Here is a 20,957-nt window from a genome sequence, read left to right on the forward strand (position 1 = left end):
ACTCTATACTATAGGGATTTTTGAGGCTATAATTTGAAGGAGATGTCATTTACTTCTTCCTTCTTGAAAAAATTAAGTACAGTTTATCATTACTGATGGACTACTCAGGGGAGATGACTTAGTAGATAAAATTCAGCTTTTGGTAGCCTAATTAGTTCTCAGCTCAGGAGATTACAGGCAAGATTTCAAAAGGTAAAGTAACACACAAAAAAGGGACTTTCTAACACACAAAAAAGGGACTTTCTTTATATAATGTAATTATATAAAATGTATTATTGGACTAAGAATGCTGACTGTATTTTAATAACTTTCTGCAACAAATTCCCACTCTAAATATATTAAAAACTTGGGAATAGTTTTTGAAAAGACCAACAGGTTAGAGTTCATATGCTCCCCCAAATAAGAGAAAAGTTACTAACTTTCATTTATTTTAACTAGAAATTTTTTCTTCTTCCAGAAGCTTTTAAAATTGCCATCTCCTTGTTTTAAATTGCTGAAATAGGGAATTGGAGAACCCTAAACTCTTTCATACAAGAAGGCAATGGTGAACAATTTCTCCCAAGCTGAAGCTGTGGAACTCTGCTACGAGAACGTGAACGGGTCCTGTGTTAAGACTCCTTACTCACCAGGTCCTCGGGCAATTCTATATGCAGTCCTCGCTTTGGGGGCTGTGCTGGCCGTGTTTGGAAACTTGCTGGTCATTATTGCTATTCTTCACTTCAAACAGCTGCACACACCCACTAACTTTCTGATCGCATCTCTGGCCTGTGCAGACTTCTTGGTAGGAGTGACTGTGATGCCCTTCAGCACAGTGAGGTCCGTGGAGAGCTGCTGGTACTTTGGGGAGAGCTACTGTAAATTTCATACTTGTTTCGATACTTCCTTCTGTTTTGCTTCTTTATTTCATTTATGCTGTATCTCGATCGATAGATATATTGCTGTTACTGACCCTCTGACCTATCCAAACAAGTTTACAGTCTCTGTTTCAGGAATATGCATTGTTCTCTCTTGGTTCTTTTCTGTCACATACAGTTTTTCTATCTTTTACACGGGGGCCAACGAGGAAGGGATTGAGGACCTAGTAGTTGCTCTCACCTGTGTAGGAGGCTGCCAGGCTCCATTGAATCAGAATTGGGTTCTACTCTGTTTTCTCTTATTCTTTATACCCACTGTTGTCATGGTGTTTATATATGGTAAGATATTTTTGGCAGCTAAATATCAGGCCAGGAAAATAGAAAGTACAGCCAGCCAAGCTTGGTGCTCCTCAGAGAGTTACAAGGAAAGAGTAGCAAAGAGAGAGAGAAAAGCCGCTAAAACACTGGGTATTGCCATGGCAGCTTTTCTGGTCTCTTGGCTTCCATATATTATTGATGCCGTGATCGATGCTTATATGAATTTTATAACTCCTCCTTATGTTTATGAGATTTTAGTGTGGTGTGTTTATTATAATTCGGCTATGAATCCCTTGATTTATGCTTTCTTTTATCCATGGTTTCGGAAGGCAATAAAACTTATCATAAGTGGCCAAATCTTAAGAAGTGATTCATCCACAATTAATTTGTTTTCTGAGGAAGCAGACATAGATTGACATGATTGCTTCAGGAACTTAAAAACTAACATGGAAGTAAGGTCAAGGGCAAAATTAACTACTTGGATCTAGAGAAGTGAGTGTAAACATTTGCCAACCAGGAGGATATTAATGTTTAAAAGTCAGCTGTTCCAAAATTTTGTTGTGTTCGTGTGTTGATATTTTAGCATTTATTTTAGAATTTAGTGATAAATGAGTAATATTGCCTCTCATTTCATATTCTTGTATGCTTTTCTGATTCTCTACCTTTTCCTCTGAAATTTCTCATTGTTTCTTCAAATAATTTGAATTTTGTAGATTCTTTCCTATTTGTTACCATTGTTTAGTTGTCCAAAATACATAGAGGCTAAAAAAAATCCTGTCTAACTTGAAGTTAGAGTTTGGGGAACAAAAATCTTCTTTAAAGTATATTTTGTTTGAGAGTTAATGTAAGATTACAAACTCTTGAAACTTGTTAATCTAAAAGGGACTTTAGAAAAGGTACAATGGAATTTCCTAGTGAATTAAAGATTGAATTTTTGTGTTTTCTAAACCCTGGCCATACTTTCTCTCCATTTTATAGACACTGGGTTCACAGAAAACATGTACAGCAACTATATGATTACAGAACATTTTACTATTGGAGAACATAATTTATTACAGTCAAATGAGCATGTAGACAAAAAGATAGCACTGCTTTTTTAACAATCTGGATAAGCTGTGATATGCTTAGTCACTCAGTCATGTCCGACTCTTTGCGACCCTATGGCTCACCAGGCTCCTCTGTCAGTGGGGATTCTCCAGGCAAGAATGTTGAAGTGGGTTGCCATGCCCTTCTCCAGGGGATCTTCCCAACCCGGGGATTGAACCCAGGTCTCCCACATTGCAGGCAGAATCTTTACTGTTTGAGCTACCAAACGCTAATTCAGTAGAATATTTTGTTCCGCTTTTGAGGTCATTCTTTGTATTAGACACTGTATTTGGAGATACACATTACCTGAATTATAATAACAGCTGAATTACCCAAATATAAACAAGGATTATTCCAAAATAGCAAGTACCCAAGTTGGTATTATAGACTCTAGGAAGATCTTTAGTTTTCACATCTGATAACATTTCTTATTCACATGAATTTTAATTCATTTTAATTAAACATGTATGTCAAGTGTTTAATATGAAGAAAAATTTGAAAAAACCAAGAATAGTGTGATTTGCCTTCTTAAATCTTTGAATCACAGCCTTAAATATTTATTTAGGTAACTCATTTTCACAGACTATTCTATAACAAACTTGTTTATGAGATGAAAAGAAGAGATAACTAAACAGAGTTACATAAACTTTGTATGTTATATGTTTTATAAAAAAAAACTTTGTGAAATACTTTACACAAGGTTAAGCTGTTTCACATTTATGCATTAATACCTTTCAAATAGAGCTGACAGTATTTAGGAGAAAAAAAAAATAAAAGAGGATGAACGGAATACGGAGTCTTCATGGCAGAACACCTATGTGGTTCACACATGACGTCATCAAACATGTCTACTGGTCACCTTTCAAATGGTCATAATTAAGGTCCTTCACACTCTCTCCGGAGAAGAGCTCAAAGCTGTGTCCCTTCAGTAGTGAATCAATAACGTTGTCTTCATAGAAATGTGTGTTCCTTCCCTAATTGCAAGTGTAAACTGACAATGACACTCATATATAATAAGGAAAATGATCTGGGGGACTTAAAAAATATATATAAATATATTGTTGTATTCACTTGGACTTTGTAGAGTGTAATCATTGGATGAACTGATTGCAGAAATAAATACTGTCCAGTGATGTTTTTAAGCTCTTATTCACATTTATGAATGAAGAATACACTTCAAATGTACTCTTTCTTGTTTATTTTTCTACTCTCCTAGAAGTTCTTTGTAAAAGTCTTTTGATTGAAAAAAACACACTTGGTTAGTTACCCCCAAACTATCTTAATGATTATCTCAGCACCACTCCTTTCTTCTACATCTAATTTATTTATACAAATAATAGATTATCTTCTTGGCTAGCTGCATACAAAACTGCTGCAGAGCCATGTATTTGGAACAAGACTCCCTGAAGATGGAAGTAGGCAGTTATTGCAAAGATGTAATTAATCCACTTATGTCTCAGGTTGTAGATTTCATAAATACTATGTCTCTCACATATATGTACTATTATTAAAATGCATATTTTTTAATTTTTATTAATAAAATATGCATTTATGTAAAAGCATTATTGAATTCATAATTGTTTTTGTCCAACATGTATTTTTCTTAATCGGTTGATACTAAAAGTACAGCTGCTACTTTAAAAAAATATTGTATATTAAAAAATATTCAAATGGAGTGTTCAGAAATAGAGAGTTATAGAACAAAAAACCACTACAATATTGTAAAGTAATTAGCCTCCAATTAAAATAAATAAATTAAAAAAAAAAGAAAGTTAGAGAACAATTGCTGTCATTTGCCTCAGTGTTGGTTGGGATTAGAGCAAATTTATCAGTTGGCATCATGGTTGTGAATAATCCATCAATAACACACTGCAAAGACAAAATAGACCATCATTAATATATAGGTTCTCTTGGAGAACTGTCAGTGTCACTCATTGGTCACTGCTGTAACAACATTTCTTTTGTTACTGATGTAATTAATTGATGCTTACCTGAATTTCACAGATTCCCATGTTTACAATCTTTGAAGCTGCAGTTTATTTTTCTTCAGCTCTAATGCTCTTCCTTTATGTTTTCACTCTTCATTTTTGACACATTCCAACCTATTTAAGTATCCGTCTTGAAGAATGACTCTTCAGTATTACATCTGCACTTGAAAAAAAAGCAGAAACACACTAGTAATAGTAATTAAAAAGTCAAAAGTGAGTTTTAAAGACAATTGTCCTTTGACATGCACGAAATTTATTTTGATTACTATATTTTAAACTAAGTTTATCACAGAACCTTAGCAATAATTTTTAGATATTTTCAAGCTTTAGACAGATTTATTATACTTTGTGTATCAAATAATCTGATGTTTACTAACAATACTAAATAGCTGTGTACTTTTTACTTGTTATTTTTTCATCTTGTTTCAATACCTAGTACAGTTTCTTGCTCTTTGTAAGCCCTTGAGGCTATTTTTAAGCAAATAATGACTTTATTTTCATCCATCAAATAATTGTGTACTGCTTTTTTCCATTAAAAATCCGCCTCCTTTTGAAACAGACATAGAGAATAGACTTATGGACATGGGGAGAGGGGATGAGAGGGTAAGATGTATGGAAAGAGTAACATGGAAACTTACATTACCATCTGCAAAATAGATAGCCAATGGGAATTTGTTGTATGGCTCAGGAAACTCAAATAGGGGCTCTGAATCAATCTAGAGGGGTGGGATGGGGCAGGAGAAGGGAGGGAGTTTCAAAAGGGTATACCTATGGCTGATTCGTAGGTTTGACAGAAAACAAAATTCTATAAAGCAATTACCCTTCAATAAAAAAAATAAATTAAAAAAAATCTGCCTCCTTTTAAATTTGGTTTTCTAAAGTAGAAAATTGTTAGTAATCAATGTTTAGGAAAAATCCAGATTTGGCTATTGATAGTGTTTGTTTAATCCCCAAATTTTATATTTAATGAGAAAAATGCTAGAACACATAAACTTCCACAATATAGAGTGGAAATGGAAATTCATGGGGTGATATCTCAGAGATTTATTATCTGGATTATGAATGTCTAGTTGTTTTTGGAAACACGTGCCTTCTTTTATCTGTAAAATCTACATATACTAGAGTCCAGAGTGAGATTTTAAAGCAAGGTTCTCTGGGTTTGAAACCCATTCCTACCATTTCCTAGCTTCAACCTTGGTTAAGTCATTACCCTTTTGTATATCTTCGTTGATTACCTATAAAATGAAAATGATAATAGGTGCTCTCATTGAGAAAACACCTTTTGTAAAAATTAGGATGATTTAAACAAATCTGTAGGTTTTGGAGATCAAAGAGCCAATAAACAAACTATTATTGCATAGGAATTGCTTGTTTCAATTTTATAAATGTTATCAGTGGAAAGAATTTTATTAGGATGTTTTATTTGAGACACTTTCAGAACATGCCTTTATAAGATTGATTAGCTAAAGTCATACAATCAAGCATTTTAACCAAAAAGACTTCTTGGCTATTGTACACAGTGATGAGAAATAACATAATGTCTTATAATAAGTTCCAAAAAACCAATAGCATTTCTCAGAAATAAAAAAGTGTAGACTATATTCCCAGGTATTACATAGCAACTGACATTTATACTTTATTCTGTCCACAGACACAACAGTTTAAAGGTATGTACTCAGTTATATCTAATGACAAAGGGTGATCTTTCATCACGTTATAAGGACAATACAAGGCTAAGCAGAATAGACCATTTTAAAGAGAAGAATAGATAAAGTTTCTGCTATGACTCATCTTTGTTAAATTTATGAGGCAGGTAAAATCTACTTTAGAGTCTCCCATTTGCCCTGTCTTTACTTCCTACCATCTCCTAGTGTTATAGCCACGCATTCTGGGAAACAAGCTCACTCAGAAGGACGATGCAGATAGTGAAGTGCAGTTTATTACACCGGCGGGCCCAAGGCAGAGTCTCCTCTTAGCCAAGGACCCCGACCAGCATTTGTGAAAATCTTTTATACCCCATGTGTATGTGTCTGAACCCACCACCCAATTTCCTTGTGACTTACATAAACAAAGGAAAGGTAAATACAATCACAATAACCCTATCATTCATGTGTTATGTGTTCAAACAATCAATAATCAATAAGCCCGAGGTTACATTCCAAACAGTCAACAATCAATAAGCCCGAGGTTACAGAAAAAACCTTCTATTGTCATTTCCACAGGCACTAAGCACAGAGTTCAGAGTCTGTTAGAGAGGTGGCCGAACATGATTAGCACGAACAGGCCTAAGATGGAGTCCAGGCCCTATGAATTCCTTCTTCACTAGGAATCCCGTCTCCTTCCTATGAGCTGCTAAACAGTAACTACTGACTGAAAGAAGGCATGAACAGTGAAACACACCATTCTCACACGGCTTTCCGTTTGAGTTGGCAGTGGTTGAAGGCACAAGAGAAATTTTAGGGGGCATCCAGAGACAAGTACTTTGTAAAAAGGGTAAAGTGCTAAGAGTGACATTTCAAGAAGGGAAGATTTACTCAGTTGGGAAAACTTCCTGGTGTCCCTCAATCAGTCCAGATAAAAGGTCCTCTTATTGAGAAGAGTTCCTTCTCCATTCCCATGCAAAGTCAATGCTGAGCAAGTCTTATAATGAACCTGCTGTCCAGCTTTTGTTTCTATCCACACACTAGCCTGAGTCTGCTGGCTAAATATTGTTGCCCTCTTGGGCCTGGATTGATTTTCCCAAGTATTAAATGGTTTTTCCAGTAGTTATGTATGGATGTGAGAGTTGGACCATAAAGAAAGCTGAGCATTGAAAAACTGATGTTTTTTTTTTAAATTAATTTATCTTTTATTGAAGGATAATTGCTTTACAGAATTTTGCTGTTTTCTGTCAAACCTCAACATGAACTGTGATGTTGGATAAGACTCTTGAGAGTCCCTTGAACTGCAAGGAGATCAGACCAGTCAATCTTAAAAGAAATCAGTCCTGAATATTCATATTAGGGTCCTTCAGGACCCTAATCGGTCCTGAAGGACCGATGCTGAAGCTGAAACTCCAAAACTTTGGCCACCTAATGTGAAGAACTGACTCATTAGAAAAGACCCTGATACTGGGAAAGACTGAAGGCAGGAGGAGAAGGGGATGACAGAGGATGAGATGGTTGGATGGCATCACCGACTCGATGGACATGAGTTTAATCAAACTCGGGGAGTTGGTGATGGACAAGGAGGCCTGGCGTGTTGCAGTCCATGGGGTTGCAAAGAGTCAGACATGACTGAGCTACTGAACTGAAGGGAACTGAAATGGAAAATGGGGAGCTGATGCTAACATTTCAAAGGGATGGTTGTCAGGTACTTTAGAAAGACAATAGTGGGTTGCAAAATAGGGAAGAGGCTATTAAAAAGATTCACATCTCAAGTGAGCAGAGGAAGAACTTACAATAGCAGAGGTAAGTTCAGCTCAATTCAGTGGCTCACTTGTGTCCAACTCTTTGAGGCCCCTTGGACTGCAGCAGGCCAGGCCTCCCTGTCCATCACCAACTCCTGGAGTTTACTCAAACTCATGTCCATTGAGTCAGTGATGCCATCCAACCACCTCATCCTCTGTCGTCCCCATCTCTTCTTGCCTTCAATCTTTCCCAGCACCAGGGTCTTTTCAAATGGGTCAGTTCTTCGCATCAGGTGGCCAAAGTATTGAAGTTTCAGCTTCAACGTCAGTCCTTCCAATGAATAGTCAGGGTTGATTTCCTTTAGAATGGACTGATTGGATCTCAGTCCAAGGGACTCTCAAGAGTCTTTTCCAACACCACAGTTCAAAAGCATCAATTCTTCAGCACTCAGCTTTCTTTATAGTCCAACTCTCACATCCATACATGACCACTGGAAAAACCATAGCTTTGACTAGACGTACCTTTGTTGGCAAAATAATGTCTCTGCTTTTTAATATGCTATCTAGGTTGGTCATAAGTTTTCTTCCAAGGAGCAAGTGTCTTTTAATTTCGTGGCTGCAGTCACCATCTGCAGTGATTTTGGAGCCCAAAAAAATAAAGTCAGCCACTGTTTCCACTGCTTCCTCATCTATCTGCCATGAAGTGATGGGACCAGATGCCATGATCTTAGTTTTCTGAATGTTTAGCTTTAAGCCAACTTTTTCACTCTCCTCTTTCACTTTCATCAAGAGGCTCTTTAGTTCTTCTTCGCTTTCTGCCATAAGGGTAGTATCTGAGGTTATTGATATTTCTCCCAGCAATCTTGATTCCAGCTTGTGCTTCATCCAGCCCAGGGTTTCTCGTGATGTACTCTGCATATGAGTTACATAAGCAGGGTGACAATATACAGTCTTAACGTACTCCTTTCCTGATTTGGAATCAGTCTTTTGTTCCATGTCCAGTTCTAACTGTTGCTTCTTGACCTGCATACAGATTTCTCATGAGGCAGGTCAGGTGATCTGGTATTCCCATCTCTTGAAGAATTTTCCACAGTTTATTGTGATCGCATAGTCAAAGGCTTTGGCATAGTCAGTAAAGAAGAAGTAGATGTTTTTTTTCTGGAACTATCTTGCTTTTTTGATGATTTCCAGTGTATGTTGGCAATTTGATCTCTTGTTCCTCTGCCTTTTCTAAAACCAGCTTGAACATCTGAAAGTTCATGGTTCACATACTGTTGAAACCTGGCTTGGGGAATTTTAAACATTACTTTGCTAGTACGTGAGATAAGTGCAATTGTGTTGTAGTTTGAGCATTCTTTGGCATTGCCTTTCTTTGGGACTGGAACGAAAACTGACCTTTTCCAGTCCTGTGGCTACTGCTGAGTTTTCCAAATTTGCTGGCATATTGAGAGCAGCACTTTCACAGCATCATCTTTTAGGATTTGAAGTAGCTCAACTGGAATTCCACTACCTCCACTAGCTCTGTTCATAGTGATGCTTTATAAGGCCCACTGGACTTTGCATTCCAGGATGTCTGGCTCTAGGTGAGTGATCACATCATCATGATTATCTGGGTCATGACAATCTTTTTTGTGTACTTACTGAGTATCAGATATATCCTGTGCTTTATGGCAGGTGATAGCAGGCAATCACATATACTCCTATGCCCGCAAAATCACCAGTATGCTGAGGAATCCCACATGATCATATCAGGCACAATTTTTTTCCTGAGCTAAAAGTATGCAGGCTAAACTACCCACTGAAGAACCTCAGTTTTATGTCCCTCTACCCAATTCCAACTTAATACATCATCTTTCCCCTCAAATGTACTTTTTGTCCTACATACTGTATTTTTCTTTTTGGCAAGCTAAAAACCTGGGAATCATCCTTGATTCCTGCTTCCATTATGCACCCCAAATCTTTATATCCTCTCAGTCTCTAAATTCTGTATGTTATATTATCAGAAAATAGGGAGCCAAGGTTACTGAATAAGAGTAGGGTGAAAACAAGTTAGGTTTGACAATTGAGAGTGAAGAAAAGATAGCAGTACCCAGAAGAATTAGGATGACAATTAACTGAGTAATTGTTTTCATGCACATCTTTAATATCTGTTTCGTTTTTGTATCAAGCTATTTTCACTATTTTTATCCTTAATGGCAGATTATGCTTATTTTTAAGTGTTAACATAATGTAAAGGAAAAAATTCTTCATCACTCATTTGTTGTGTAGGGTTGCTTCCTATTTGCTTTAAGGGATCAAAGGTAGCTTTTTTCCTCAGACTTGAAATACCTTAATGGGGTGCCTCAGAATGGTACTCAGAATGGTACTACTCAGGTGGTAAAGAATCTGCTTGCAGTGCAAGAGACTGGGGTTCAATTCCTGGGTCAGGAAGATCCCCTAGAAAAGGGAATGGCTACCCACTCCAGTATCCATTTTTTTTTCTTTCTGTAGACAAACACATCATTTTTCCTTTTTATTTTAGACAAGGGATACAATTACAGTAAGTCTCCTACATAGAAACAAGTTCTGTTCTAAGAGCATATTCATAAGTCCAGTGAAGTTAGCCTAGGTACCCAACTAACATAATCGGTTATATAGTACTGTAATGTAATAGGTTTATAATACTTTCCACAGAAATAATACATAAAAGGCAAACAAATACAAGCACAAAAAGTAAAGAAAACATTTTTAATTTTACAGTACATACCTTGAAAAGTACATTAATACAGTATCACAGCCACTCCAGTATTCTTGCCTGGAGAATTCCATGGACAGAGGAGCCTGGTGGGCTATAGTCCATGGGGTCCCGAAAAGTTGGACAAGACTGAGTGACTAACACTTTACAGTCTTTAGTCTGCCTCTGTAATTCTCTGATTTCCTATTGATACCCAAAGGGCAAAATTCTGTGTCCAGAAAGGATATTACCAACAGAACTGCCTGGCCCTCAGCTCCCAGTTGTCCCATCAGAAAGTGTTTGGCAGTTGCCTCTGCTTGACATTCTTTGCTTCATTGAGTTGCTGTTACAAAGAGATAATTTAGTTTCAGAAGTGAATCAGACAGGGCCCTTCCATGGGTCACCACGAGTCCAGCAGCACTGAGCCCTGCTATCAGGCTTTGAGGTCTGTTGCTCTAGTTTTGGAATTTTTAATAATTGTATCTTTGAATTGTATTTTGCATGTGAAGTCGGAAGAGACCATGGAGCATGTGTGAGGGCTTGGAACCTGGAATCACATTACCTATGATTGTCTCCATTACACCCTTTTCTCCCTGGGAGGGGTTTTCATCCACTTGCTCCCCACCCCCTGGCTCTTTGGGCCCAGTCCAGTGTCTCCTTCCTTACTCTGACCTACTAGCACTGCCGTTCCTTTTCCACCCTGTGCGAGGACAGGACGTGACATCGGGAAGGCTGTGGTCAGCTGTGCACTCCAGCAGTCTCACTGTAGGCACAGCAGGTGTCATCCCATCTCAGGTTGGTAGGGCCACAGCACGTTCCAGTAGAGACTCAGTGGGCCAAGCCCCTCACCTACCCCCAATTCATGCACTGTGTGGGTCCTGATGTGGAGGCTGCCATCTCAGGGGGTTGTCTATTTGCCTTTGGTTGAGGTGGCAGGCCCAGGAGAAGGGCAGATGCCTGGCTCAGCTTCCTCACTCCAAACAGAGTCTGGACTATTGTTTCAGCGGTTGGTGGGAGGGGGAGCCTGGCAGTGGGTGGGCCACTGAGTTGCAGAACAGGGTCTCCAGGCACCTATGAGGACCTGCACTCGACCTGCTAATATCTCCATGTCCAAGGGAGTGAGGCATTCCACAGCAAAGATCAAATATCTTGGCAAGAAACTGCAGAGAAGGGGAAAAAACTTGTGAATGTGAGGGCACTATTTTTCATATTTTTGAACAAAGATCTCCAAATTGTTATTTTGTCCCAGATCCTGCAAATTATTCAGCCAGTCTTATAAATAGGAAATAGGTAACATTATTGCCAAATACAGAATGAGACTATTTTGGAACAGTTGAATTAAAATAGATCTCTTGGATGTGAAAATTGTAAGTGTTTTGATAAAGTAAAAGGGCACAGAGAAGTATGTGTTGCAGAAAAACTTTTTAATTATAATCAACAAAAGTAAGTTTCTTTTCATCAGTCACACCTTACACTACAGGGATTGCTTGTGAGGAATTTATAATGGGCAAAGTTTATTGGCTGGCTTTCTAAAGCACCCTAGGTGTTAACTTTTCAGACAACATGAAGGTGGAGGTCCATTAAGAGGTGACTTTTTAAATGTGCAATTGCTGTATGTGAGTATCTCTTGCAAGGAAGAAGTTCACAGGTGTAAAGGGCCAAGTATTTAAATTGAATTGCTTCAGTTATTCAGATAATGTGATTTCTGAATAATCATAGTAGATTTGCTTAAAGTTAAATACCTATGAGATTTAGACACAGAGAAATAATTATATAAACACAGAAGGAATAAATTTCAGAATTTAAAAAAATTCTTTTAATTTCTTTACATAACAAAATGGAAAATAGATGTAATATGAGGAAGTTTTAAAAAGCACTCTTCAAGTATGAAGTTTTATTTTATTTATTTAATTTTCAGAATTGAACCATTTTTCCAAAGGGCAGAAACAAAGCAAGCATCCAACTGCAGAACCATGGCCAGCAATCTTTCCCAACCTGATACCGTGCAGCTCTGCTATGAGAATGTGAACAGATCGTGTATTAAATCTCCCTACTCGCCTGCATCTCGGGTGATTCTGTACACAGCGTTTGGCTTTGGGTCTTTGTTGGCTATCTTTGGAAACTTCTTGGTGATGACTTCAGTTCTTCACTTCAAGCAGCTGCATTCGCCAGCCAATTTCTTGATCGCCTCTCTGGCCTGCGCGGACTTTCTGGTGGGAGTGACTGTGATGCCCTTCAGCATGGTCAGGTCCGTGGAGAGCTGCTGGTACTTTGGAGCCAGATTTTGTGCCCTTCACAGTTCCTGTGATGTGGCATTTTGTTACTCTTCTCTCTTCCACTTGTGCTTCATCTCCATCGACAGGTACATTGCTGTTACTGACCCCCTGGTCTATCCCACCAAGTTCACGGTGTCTGTGTCAGGGGTGTGCATCAGCATCTCCTGGATGCTGCCCATTGTGTACAGCGGAGCTGTGTTCTACACAGGTGTCAGTGACGATGGCATGGAGGAATTAGTAAGCGCTCTCAACTGTGTAGGTGGTTGTCAAATTGTTTTAAATCAAGAATGGGTTTTGATAAGTGTTCTGATATTTTTATACCTTCCCTCATTATGGTAATTCTTTATGGTAAGATTTTTTTTGTAGCTAAACAACAAGCTCTAAAAATTGAAAATACTGGCAGCAAAGCAGAATCAGAGAGTTATAAATCCAGAGTGGCCAAGAGAGAGAGAAAAGCAGCTAAAACCCTGGGGGTCACGGTGGTAGCATTTATGATTTCATGGTTGCCATGTACAATTGATATATTAATTGATGCCTTTATGGGTTTTATAACCCCTGCCTATATTTATGAGATTTGCTGTTGGGGTGCCTATTATAACTCAGCCATGAACCCTTTGATTTATGCTTTATTTTACCCTTGGTTTAGGAAAGCCACGAAACCTATTTTAAGTGAGGGACTTTTTAAGGATAGTTCATCAACCACTAGCTTATTTTCAGAGTAAATGAAAGCACTAAGTTGAAGAATTTAGGACTATTTTTAAAATTACAAATTTATGATGAAATTAGATACAAAAATGAATAAAGCCTTTCAAAATTAGGTAAATATATATATTTTTCAAATTAGCCAGGAGCAAAGTCACAGACTGGTGCCTTCATCATATAATAAGGATATTTACTGCACCAAGTAATAAAGGCATGGCCTTGAGGAGGGCCTGGCAGCCCACTCCAGTATTCTTGCCTGGAGAATCCCATGGACAGATGAGCCTGGGGGCTACAGTCCATAGGCTCAGAAAGAGTTGGACACAACTGAAGTGACTTAACAAAGTAATAAATGATAAAGCAGTTTACCTGTGTCATCTGTCTTGATGCTTTGTACACATCCTTACTATACGTACTTGTTTCTTCCCATTTCTATGAATCCTGAATCTCATTTTTCGTTCTCAAATCTGTAATCATTTTCTCATTTAGGCTCAACTTTCATTTATCTTTCAAAGGTCCTTCTTTCTCAGTCTTTTGCAACATTATTTCATTTTCTAGGGCTGTCATAGCAAAGTATCACAATGGCTCAACCAACAGAAATTATTTCTCCCACTTAGAAATGTAGAGGTTAGAATTCCCAGATCAATGTGTAAGCAAGAGTTCGTTTGCTCAGAGGACCCCTTTCCTTGGATTGCAGATGGCTGTCTTCTCTCTGTGTCCTCTCATGGTCCTTGCTACATGGGAGTCTGTGTCCTAATCCACTCTTCTAAGAATACCAGTCATATAGGATTAAAAACTCATTTTAGCTTAATTAACTTTTTAAAGATCTTGTCTCCAAGTATAGTTATATTGCAAAATACTGAGAGTTAGGACTTCAACATATGAATTGGGGGTGAGGGGACATGATTCAGCGCATATCAGACAGTCCAGGCTTGAGGACATTATCTAAGGGTCTGTTTATTTCCTGCTCTCCTGTGACTCGATCTCCTCTGTATCTTCCTGGAGCTTTTGGAGCAGCAGGTAAGCCTCTCCTGCTTAACGACTGGGAAGAATCTTAGAATGTTCACTTGTAGTATTGTGAAAAGAGTGATTCTGCTTTGGAATCAGGTATTAGTTACAGACATTATGAAGAAGTAGAAATTGTGGAAAAAATTTACCAAAAAACCTGGTATAATGATTATTAGCTAATATAAAATCTGCATGTGAAAAAATTATCTATTACCACTAGTAGGGACCATTTCTGCGTCAATTTCACTTGAAAATAATGTGTAATTCACATTCTCATTTTTTTCTCAGCAGTTTCCTCACGGAAGTGTAGTCTGTATTTACTTCTCCAGGATGTTGTAGGATCAAAAATTCTTTGCTTTTGCTGCAAAAAAACCTAATATTAGAAAAAGCATAAACAATGTATACTATACTTTTACATTTTGTTCTCTGGAACATTTTACACTGTTGATTCAATAAAAGTTTTTTGGAATGCATTTCTGGAGTATTTTGTATGCCTACGTGCTTAGTCATGTCCTATTCTTTGTGACCCTTTGGACTGGAGCCCGCCAGATCCCTCTTTACATGGGATTTCCCAGGCAAAAATACTGGAGTGTGTTGCCATTTCCTTCTCCAGGGGATCTTCCGGATCCAGGGATCTCTGACCCGTGTCTCCTGTGTCTCCTGCATTGCTGGCAGATTCTTTATCTGCTGAGCCATTGCGGAAGTCCAGTGTATTTTGTATAATGAAACCATTTTAGTACAAATAGTGGTATGTAGGTCTTTTTCTTTTGGGTTTTTCTGTCTTGTCATTCATTTAAAATGATAGAAGTAACTTTTTCTCATTGGTTTTCATTGAGTCTTTTCATGTTTTCAAACAAATACTGAACATTAATTATATACAAGTAAGTACCTATGCAAGGATAGCTAAAGATTTTAAAAATGTATTTTATCTAGTATTTTCCTCAAGGAAAATAATTTTGTAGGTAGTATGGACAATTCATTTTAAAATATATTTTTTGATACTCAGAAGAATATCACAGATCTAACTCCTGTGAGCAGAGGATGAGTTGCCATCACAAGGCTGGCACATGGTATTTGATCATTCCTATAACATTGTCTTCTCACCCACATATGGTCCCATGGCCTGCAGGTTTAAAAGTTGTTAAAGCAACCTTATTTTTCGGTAGAAAGGACTTTTGAGGAATCCCCAAGCATGTTTGGACTTGTGTAGGCAAATATAAGGGTAGATTAGTTTGGGACTGTAGGATTAATTTCCGTAAATGGAAGACTGGGCTTGGAAAAAGAGGAAGACAACAAGTAGAGAAGTAGCATGATAAAAATAAGTACATTTTCATGTTATCACTTACTATCCTCAATACATCAGATTAACTGCAACAGATTTTTAAAAAGGATATGTTTCCTATTTTTAGAGCATAGAGAACATAGAAAAAATTAAGTGAAAGAGTTGGATAATAGTTCCATTCAATAAATGTCACACAGAATTACACTTACTAAATTAAATTATAGATAGTCAGGCCAAAGGAAAATTGAAGATTTTTAAAATATTTCCTATGGGTAGAAAAAATATTCTGTTGTTACGTGTGATACCAAACTCTCCAGTACAACTCTGAATATGAAATTTCTTTTGAGCATGTAGTGAGTATGTGCAATTCAACAAAAGGAAAAGAAAACAAGAGAACAGATTCTTTCATTCACTTCAGGATAGCAGTAGCAGTGTTAGTCACTCAGTCGTGTCTGACTCTTTGTGACCCCATAAACTGTAACCTGCTAGGCTCCTCTGTCAATGGGATTCTCCAGGCAAGAACAACGGAGTGGATTGCCATTCCCTTCTGCAGAGCATCTTCCTGACCTGGGGATCGAACCCAGGTCTTCTGCATTGTAGGCAGATTCTTTATCATCTGAGCTACAGGGAAGATCAATTCAGGATAGTCTTTCCTAAATATGACTCCCTCAGGCTGGCAGATCATGGCTTTCTAATTACACAAGCATGTAGTGCTTTTGTTAGTACCATATTATAACCTCCATAGCCTTAGATGACTGAATTAGAGTTGGCAAAATGATTCCAGGAAAACTCATTCGTAGGTAGGAGTTAATCTATCATATTATTACTCAAGAGAAAAATAACAGAGACACCAGATCATGTTAATACTAAGTATGAGAATGAAGTTCTTTGATCTTGCCTGAGTTCTATTCAAAGTTTTGATTGCTCATTGTTTCCTTCTTTAATATGATAAAAATATATCGATCACTGAAATTCAGCACACACTGGGAGATGAAATTTTAGAAGCAATCTCTTCGGAGTCCAGTAAAAGACAAAATGGTCCAATATTATCACATTTTATAAACATTGTTTTATTGCTGTTGTTGTTCAGTCGCTAAGTCATGTCCAACTCTTTGTGACCCCCGTGGACAGCAGTACACCAGGCTTCCCTGTCCCTCACTGTCTCCCTGAGTTTGCTCAAACTCTTGTCCATTGAGTTGGTGGTGTTATCTAACCATCTCATCCTCTATCGCCCCCTTCTCCTCCTGCCCTCAATCTTTCCCAGCATCAGGGTCTTTCCAATGAGTCAGCTCTTTGCATCAGGAGGCCAAAGTATTGGAGCTTTAGCATTAGTCCTTTCAATGAATATTCAGGGTTGATTTCCTTTAGGATTGACTGGTTTGATCTCCTTGCTGTCCAAGGGATTCTCAAGAGTCTTCTCCAGCACCACAATTTGAAAACATAAATTCTTCAGGCTCAGCCTTCCTTATGGTCCAACTCTCACATCCATACATGACTACTGAAAAAACCATAGCTTTGACTAGATGGACCTTTGTTGGCAAAGTCATGTCTCTGCTTTTAATATGCTAATTTGTAATAGCTTTTCTTCCCAGGAATAAGCATCTTTTAATTTCATGGCTGCAGACACCATCCATAGTGATTTTGAAGCCCAAGAAAATCAAGTCTGTTACCGTTTCCATTTTTTCCCTTCTATTTGCCATGAAGTGATGGAACCAGATGCCGTGAACTTAGTTTTTGAATGTTGAGTTTTAAACTAGCCTTTTCACTCTCCTCTTTCACCTTTTACCTCCCTTCACTTTCTGCCCCTAGGGTGGTGTCATCTGCATATCTGAGGTTATTTATATTTCTCCTGGCAATCTTGATTACAGCTTGTGCTTCATCCAGCCCAGCATTTCGCATGATGTACTCTGCATAGAAGTTAAATAAGCACGGTGACAATATACAGCCTTAATGTACTGCTTTTCCAGTTTTGAACCAGTCCATTGTTTCATGTCTAGTTTTAATTGTTGCTTCTTGAAGGAGGGCTTCTCATACAGGGCTTCTCAGGAGGCAGGTAAGGTAGTCTGGTATTCCCATCTCTTGAACAATTTCCCACATTTTGTTGTGATCCACACAGTCAAATGCTTTAGCATAGTCAATGAAGCAGATGTTTTTCTGGAATTCTTTTGCTTTTCCTGTGATCCAACAGATGATGGCAATTTGATCTCTGGTTCCTCTGCCTTTTCTAAATCCCGCTTTTACCTCTGGAAGTTCTCAGTTCCCTGTTGAAGCCTAGCTTGGAGAGCTTTGAGCATTACCTTACTAGCATGTGAAATAAGCACAATTGTGCAGTAGTTTGAACCTTCTTTGGCATTGTCCTTCTTTGGGACTGGAATGAAAACTGACCTTTTCCAGTCCTGTGGCCAATGTTGAGTTTTCCAAATTTCCTGGCCTATTGAGTGCAGCACTTTCCCAGCATCATCTTTTAAGATATGAAATAGCTCAGCTGGAATTCTATCACCTCCACTAGCTTTGTTCATAGCAATGCTTCCTAAGGCCCACCTGACTTCACACTCCAAGATGTCTGGCTCTAGGTGAATGACCACACCATCATGGTTATCTGAGTCTCTAAGACTTTTTTTGTACAGTTCTTCTGTGTATTCTTGCCACCTATTCTTAATCTCTTCTGCTTCTATTAAGTCCTTACCATTTCTGTCCTTTATTGTGTCCATCTTTGCATGAACTATTCCTTTGATAACTCTCACTTTCTTGACAAGATCTATACAATAAATTAACAAATATAAATGTCATATACATGAATGACTGGAATGCATTTGAATTTACAGATATCTTGCATGACTTACAGCTCATAAATTTTCTCCTACTGAAGTGTCTCTGGCTTTTTATTCATCTTAAAGAGAATTTTCTTAAATATCTCTCCTCAGTATATCCTGTGCAATATGTCCTTTTTGTGTAGACCTCTTCAGATACACAAGATCTCATATTTTTAGTTAGCTAAGAATTTTTCTTTTTAGCAATGAATAAATTTTGAAGTACATCAAATGGAATTTTGTATTTCATTGGATGATCATAGAATTTTAATCTGTTAAAATGGTAAATTATAGTAATAGATTTTCAATTGTTAAAGCAAATTTCCATTCTTGGCACAGACTCTAATCAAGATGTATCATCTCTTTATATGCTGTTAATTTTATTTTGTTTAGGATTTCTGCTTCATTATGAGTGAGAGTGTTCATTCTTTTTCTTGGGTTTTGTATCCATGCTGTTCTACATCAAACAATAAATTTTAATTGGAGATTATTAAGTGTGAGTTTCTTCTTCTTCACAGCTTGCACCATAGGGACTCCACTGTAGATGATTTTGGATGTGGGATTTGGCTGTGCTTCCTTGGGGGTTTTGGCATTAACTTTTTAGATAGTTTGGAGGGGGGTAGTAAAAGGTAACCTGTGTCTTTTGCATCTCCTACATTGGCAGGCAGGATTTTTACCAATGACACCATATGGGCTTCCCTAAAAGGTAATGAATGAACAACAAATCAATACGCACCATGCTAACTTTGACAAAGAGGAATAACGCCCCCAAACATCAGTCAGGTAATAAAAGATTGTTGATAAATTATAAGGTAAGACATCTTTTGTGGGAAAAGAAAATTTGCAACAGATTTATTTGAAGTTAAATTATTATTCAATTTAGAAAATTGTTTCATAGTATGTTTTAAGTATAAAAATAATACTTTATATTCTAAAATTAAAATAAATTCAAATTCAATATACAGTTATTTAATATGTTCAGCGATTAAAACTAACATAAATACATGACAGGTCACGTGATTATGTTTGGTAATTATTACCAAAGTAATCAGTTGAAAGATATCTTTTCTTTCCCACCAGGAAATAGAAAACTGCTCTATTTTATTTGATTGAAAAAGGGAAGAACTTCTGCAGATGTTTACAAGCTATTGATAGCAGCATCATGAACAGCAGCTCATCCACTGTTGCAGCTGTGCAGCTCTGCTACAAACACCTGAACGGATCCTGTGTGAAAACCCCCTACTCACCAGGTTCCCGCCTCATCCTGTACACAGTGTTTGGCTTTGGAGCTGTGCTGGCTGTATTTGGAAACCTCTTGGTAATGATTTCCATTCTCCACTTCAAGCAGCTGCATTCTCCAACCAATTTCCTGATTGCCTCCCTGGCCTGTGCAGACTTCTTGGTGGGAGTGACTGTGATGCCCTTCAGCACAGTGAGGTCTGTGGAGAGCTGCTGGTACTTTGGGGAGAGTTACTGTAAATTTCATACTTGTTTTGATGGGTCATTCTGTTACACTTCCATCTACCACTTGTGCTTTATCTCTCTGGACAGGTACATTGCCGTCTCTGACCCCCTGGTCTATCCAACCAGGTTCACTGTGTCTGTTTCTGGCATGTGTATTGCCTTCTCCTGGCTCTTTTCAATTGTTTATTCTTGTTCCCTTCTTGGCACAGGAGCGAATGCAGTTGGACTGGAGGATCTAGTAAGTGCTCTCACCTGTGTGGGAGGCTGTCAATTTGCAGTGAATCAAAATTGGGTATTGGTGAATTTCCTTTTATTCTTCATCCCCACCCTTGTGATGATAGTTCTTTACTCCAGTGTTTTCCTCATTGCTAAACAACAGGCTAGAAAAATTGAGAATCTGAGCAATAAGACTGGGCGATGCTCAAACAGCTACCAAGACAGAGTAGCCAAGAGGGAGAGAAAGGCTGCAAGAACGCTGGGCATTGCAGTGCTAGCATTTCTGATCTCATGGCTGCCATACTTTGTGGGTACCATAATTGATGCCTTCCTAGGTTTCATCACTCCCACATATATTTATGAAATACTGGTTTGGATTGCTTATTATAACTCAGCTATGAACCCCTTGATTTATGCTTTCTTTTATCCTTGGTTTCGAAAAGCCATAAAACTCATTGTCACTGGCAAAGTCTTGAGAGAAAATTCCTCAACAGTAAATTTATTTTCTGGGTAAGTCTACATTTCAGATGGAGGAATTGATAGTAGATTCACAGTGAACACACGCTGGGTAAAAAATTTAGTCATATGTGTTTAAGGTCTTCTAATGTAAAATAAATTGTGCTTCAAATTTGACCCAAACACTTAAATTCAGTTTCATTATTCTTTGGCTAATATAACATAAAACCCTGTATGTGATGGAAACAGCATGACCTTGGAGCCAGAAACAAAGCAATTTAACATAGAACTTGGGCTGCTTCCACTCTCTGAGCTTCACTGTATGTCTCTAGTTAATAACCTCTCTTTTGTAGCATTCTTGAGAAAATTTAAAAGAATGTATAAAGAAAGTGAAAGTCA

The 20,957-nt window shown here is 37.8% G+C and overlaps 3 protein-coding genes across 3 annotated transcripts; all 3 read left to right on the forward strand.

Moving 5' to 3' along the window:
- Nucleotides 1–541: 541 nt before the first annotated feature.
- Nucleotides 542–1,588, forward strand: TAAR9 (trace amine associated receptor 9). Its single transcript, XM_081530894.1, has one exon. It carries the CDS (start codon nucleotides 542–544, stop codon nucleotides 1,586–1,588), a length of 1,047 nt encoding a protein of 348 aa, XP_081387020.1.
- Nucleotides 1,589–12,320: 10,732 nt separating this feature from the next.
- LOC145521827 (trace amine-associated receptor 8-like) lies at nucleotides 12,321–13,345 on the forward strand. Its single transcript, XM_081530775.1, is given in 2 exon segments — nucleotides 12,321–12,930; nucleotides 12,933–13,345. Coding segments are annotated over 2 exon segments (1,023 nt in total).
- Nucleotides 13,346–19,584: 6,239 nt separating this feature from the next.
- Nucleotides 19,585–20,616, forward strand: LOC145521921 (trace amine-associated receptor 7a-like). The gene has a single exon (XM_081530883.1). The coding sequence runs from the start codon at nucleotides 19,585–19,587 to the stop codon at nucleotides 20,614–20,616; it is 1,032 nt and encodes a 343-aa protein (XP_081387009.1).
- The last annotated feature ends 341 nt before the right edge of the window (nucleotides 20,617–20,957 follow it).

The sequence above is a fragment of the Giraffa tippelskirchi genome, chromosome 9, assembly GCF_054371585.1.
Source record: "Giraffa tippelskirchi isolate mGirTip1 chromosome 9, T2T-mGirTip1v1.2.pri, whole genome shotgun sequence".
NCBI classification, from domain to species: domain Eukaryota; kingdom Metazoa; phylum Chordata; class Mammalia; order Artiodactyla; family Giraffidae; genus Giraffa; species Giraffa tippelskirchi.

Bases quoted from the DNA above. Each gene is read 5' to 3' on its own strand.
- TAAR9 (XM_081530894.1), top strand. From the start codon at position 542: ATGGTGAACAATTTCTCCCAAGCTGAAGCTGTGGAACTCTGCTACGAG.
- LOC145521921 (XM_081530883.1), top strand. From the start codon at position 19,585: ATGAACAGCAGCTCATCCACTGTTGCAGCTGTGCAGCTCTGCTACAAA.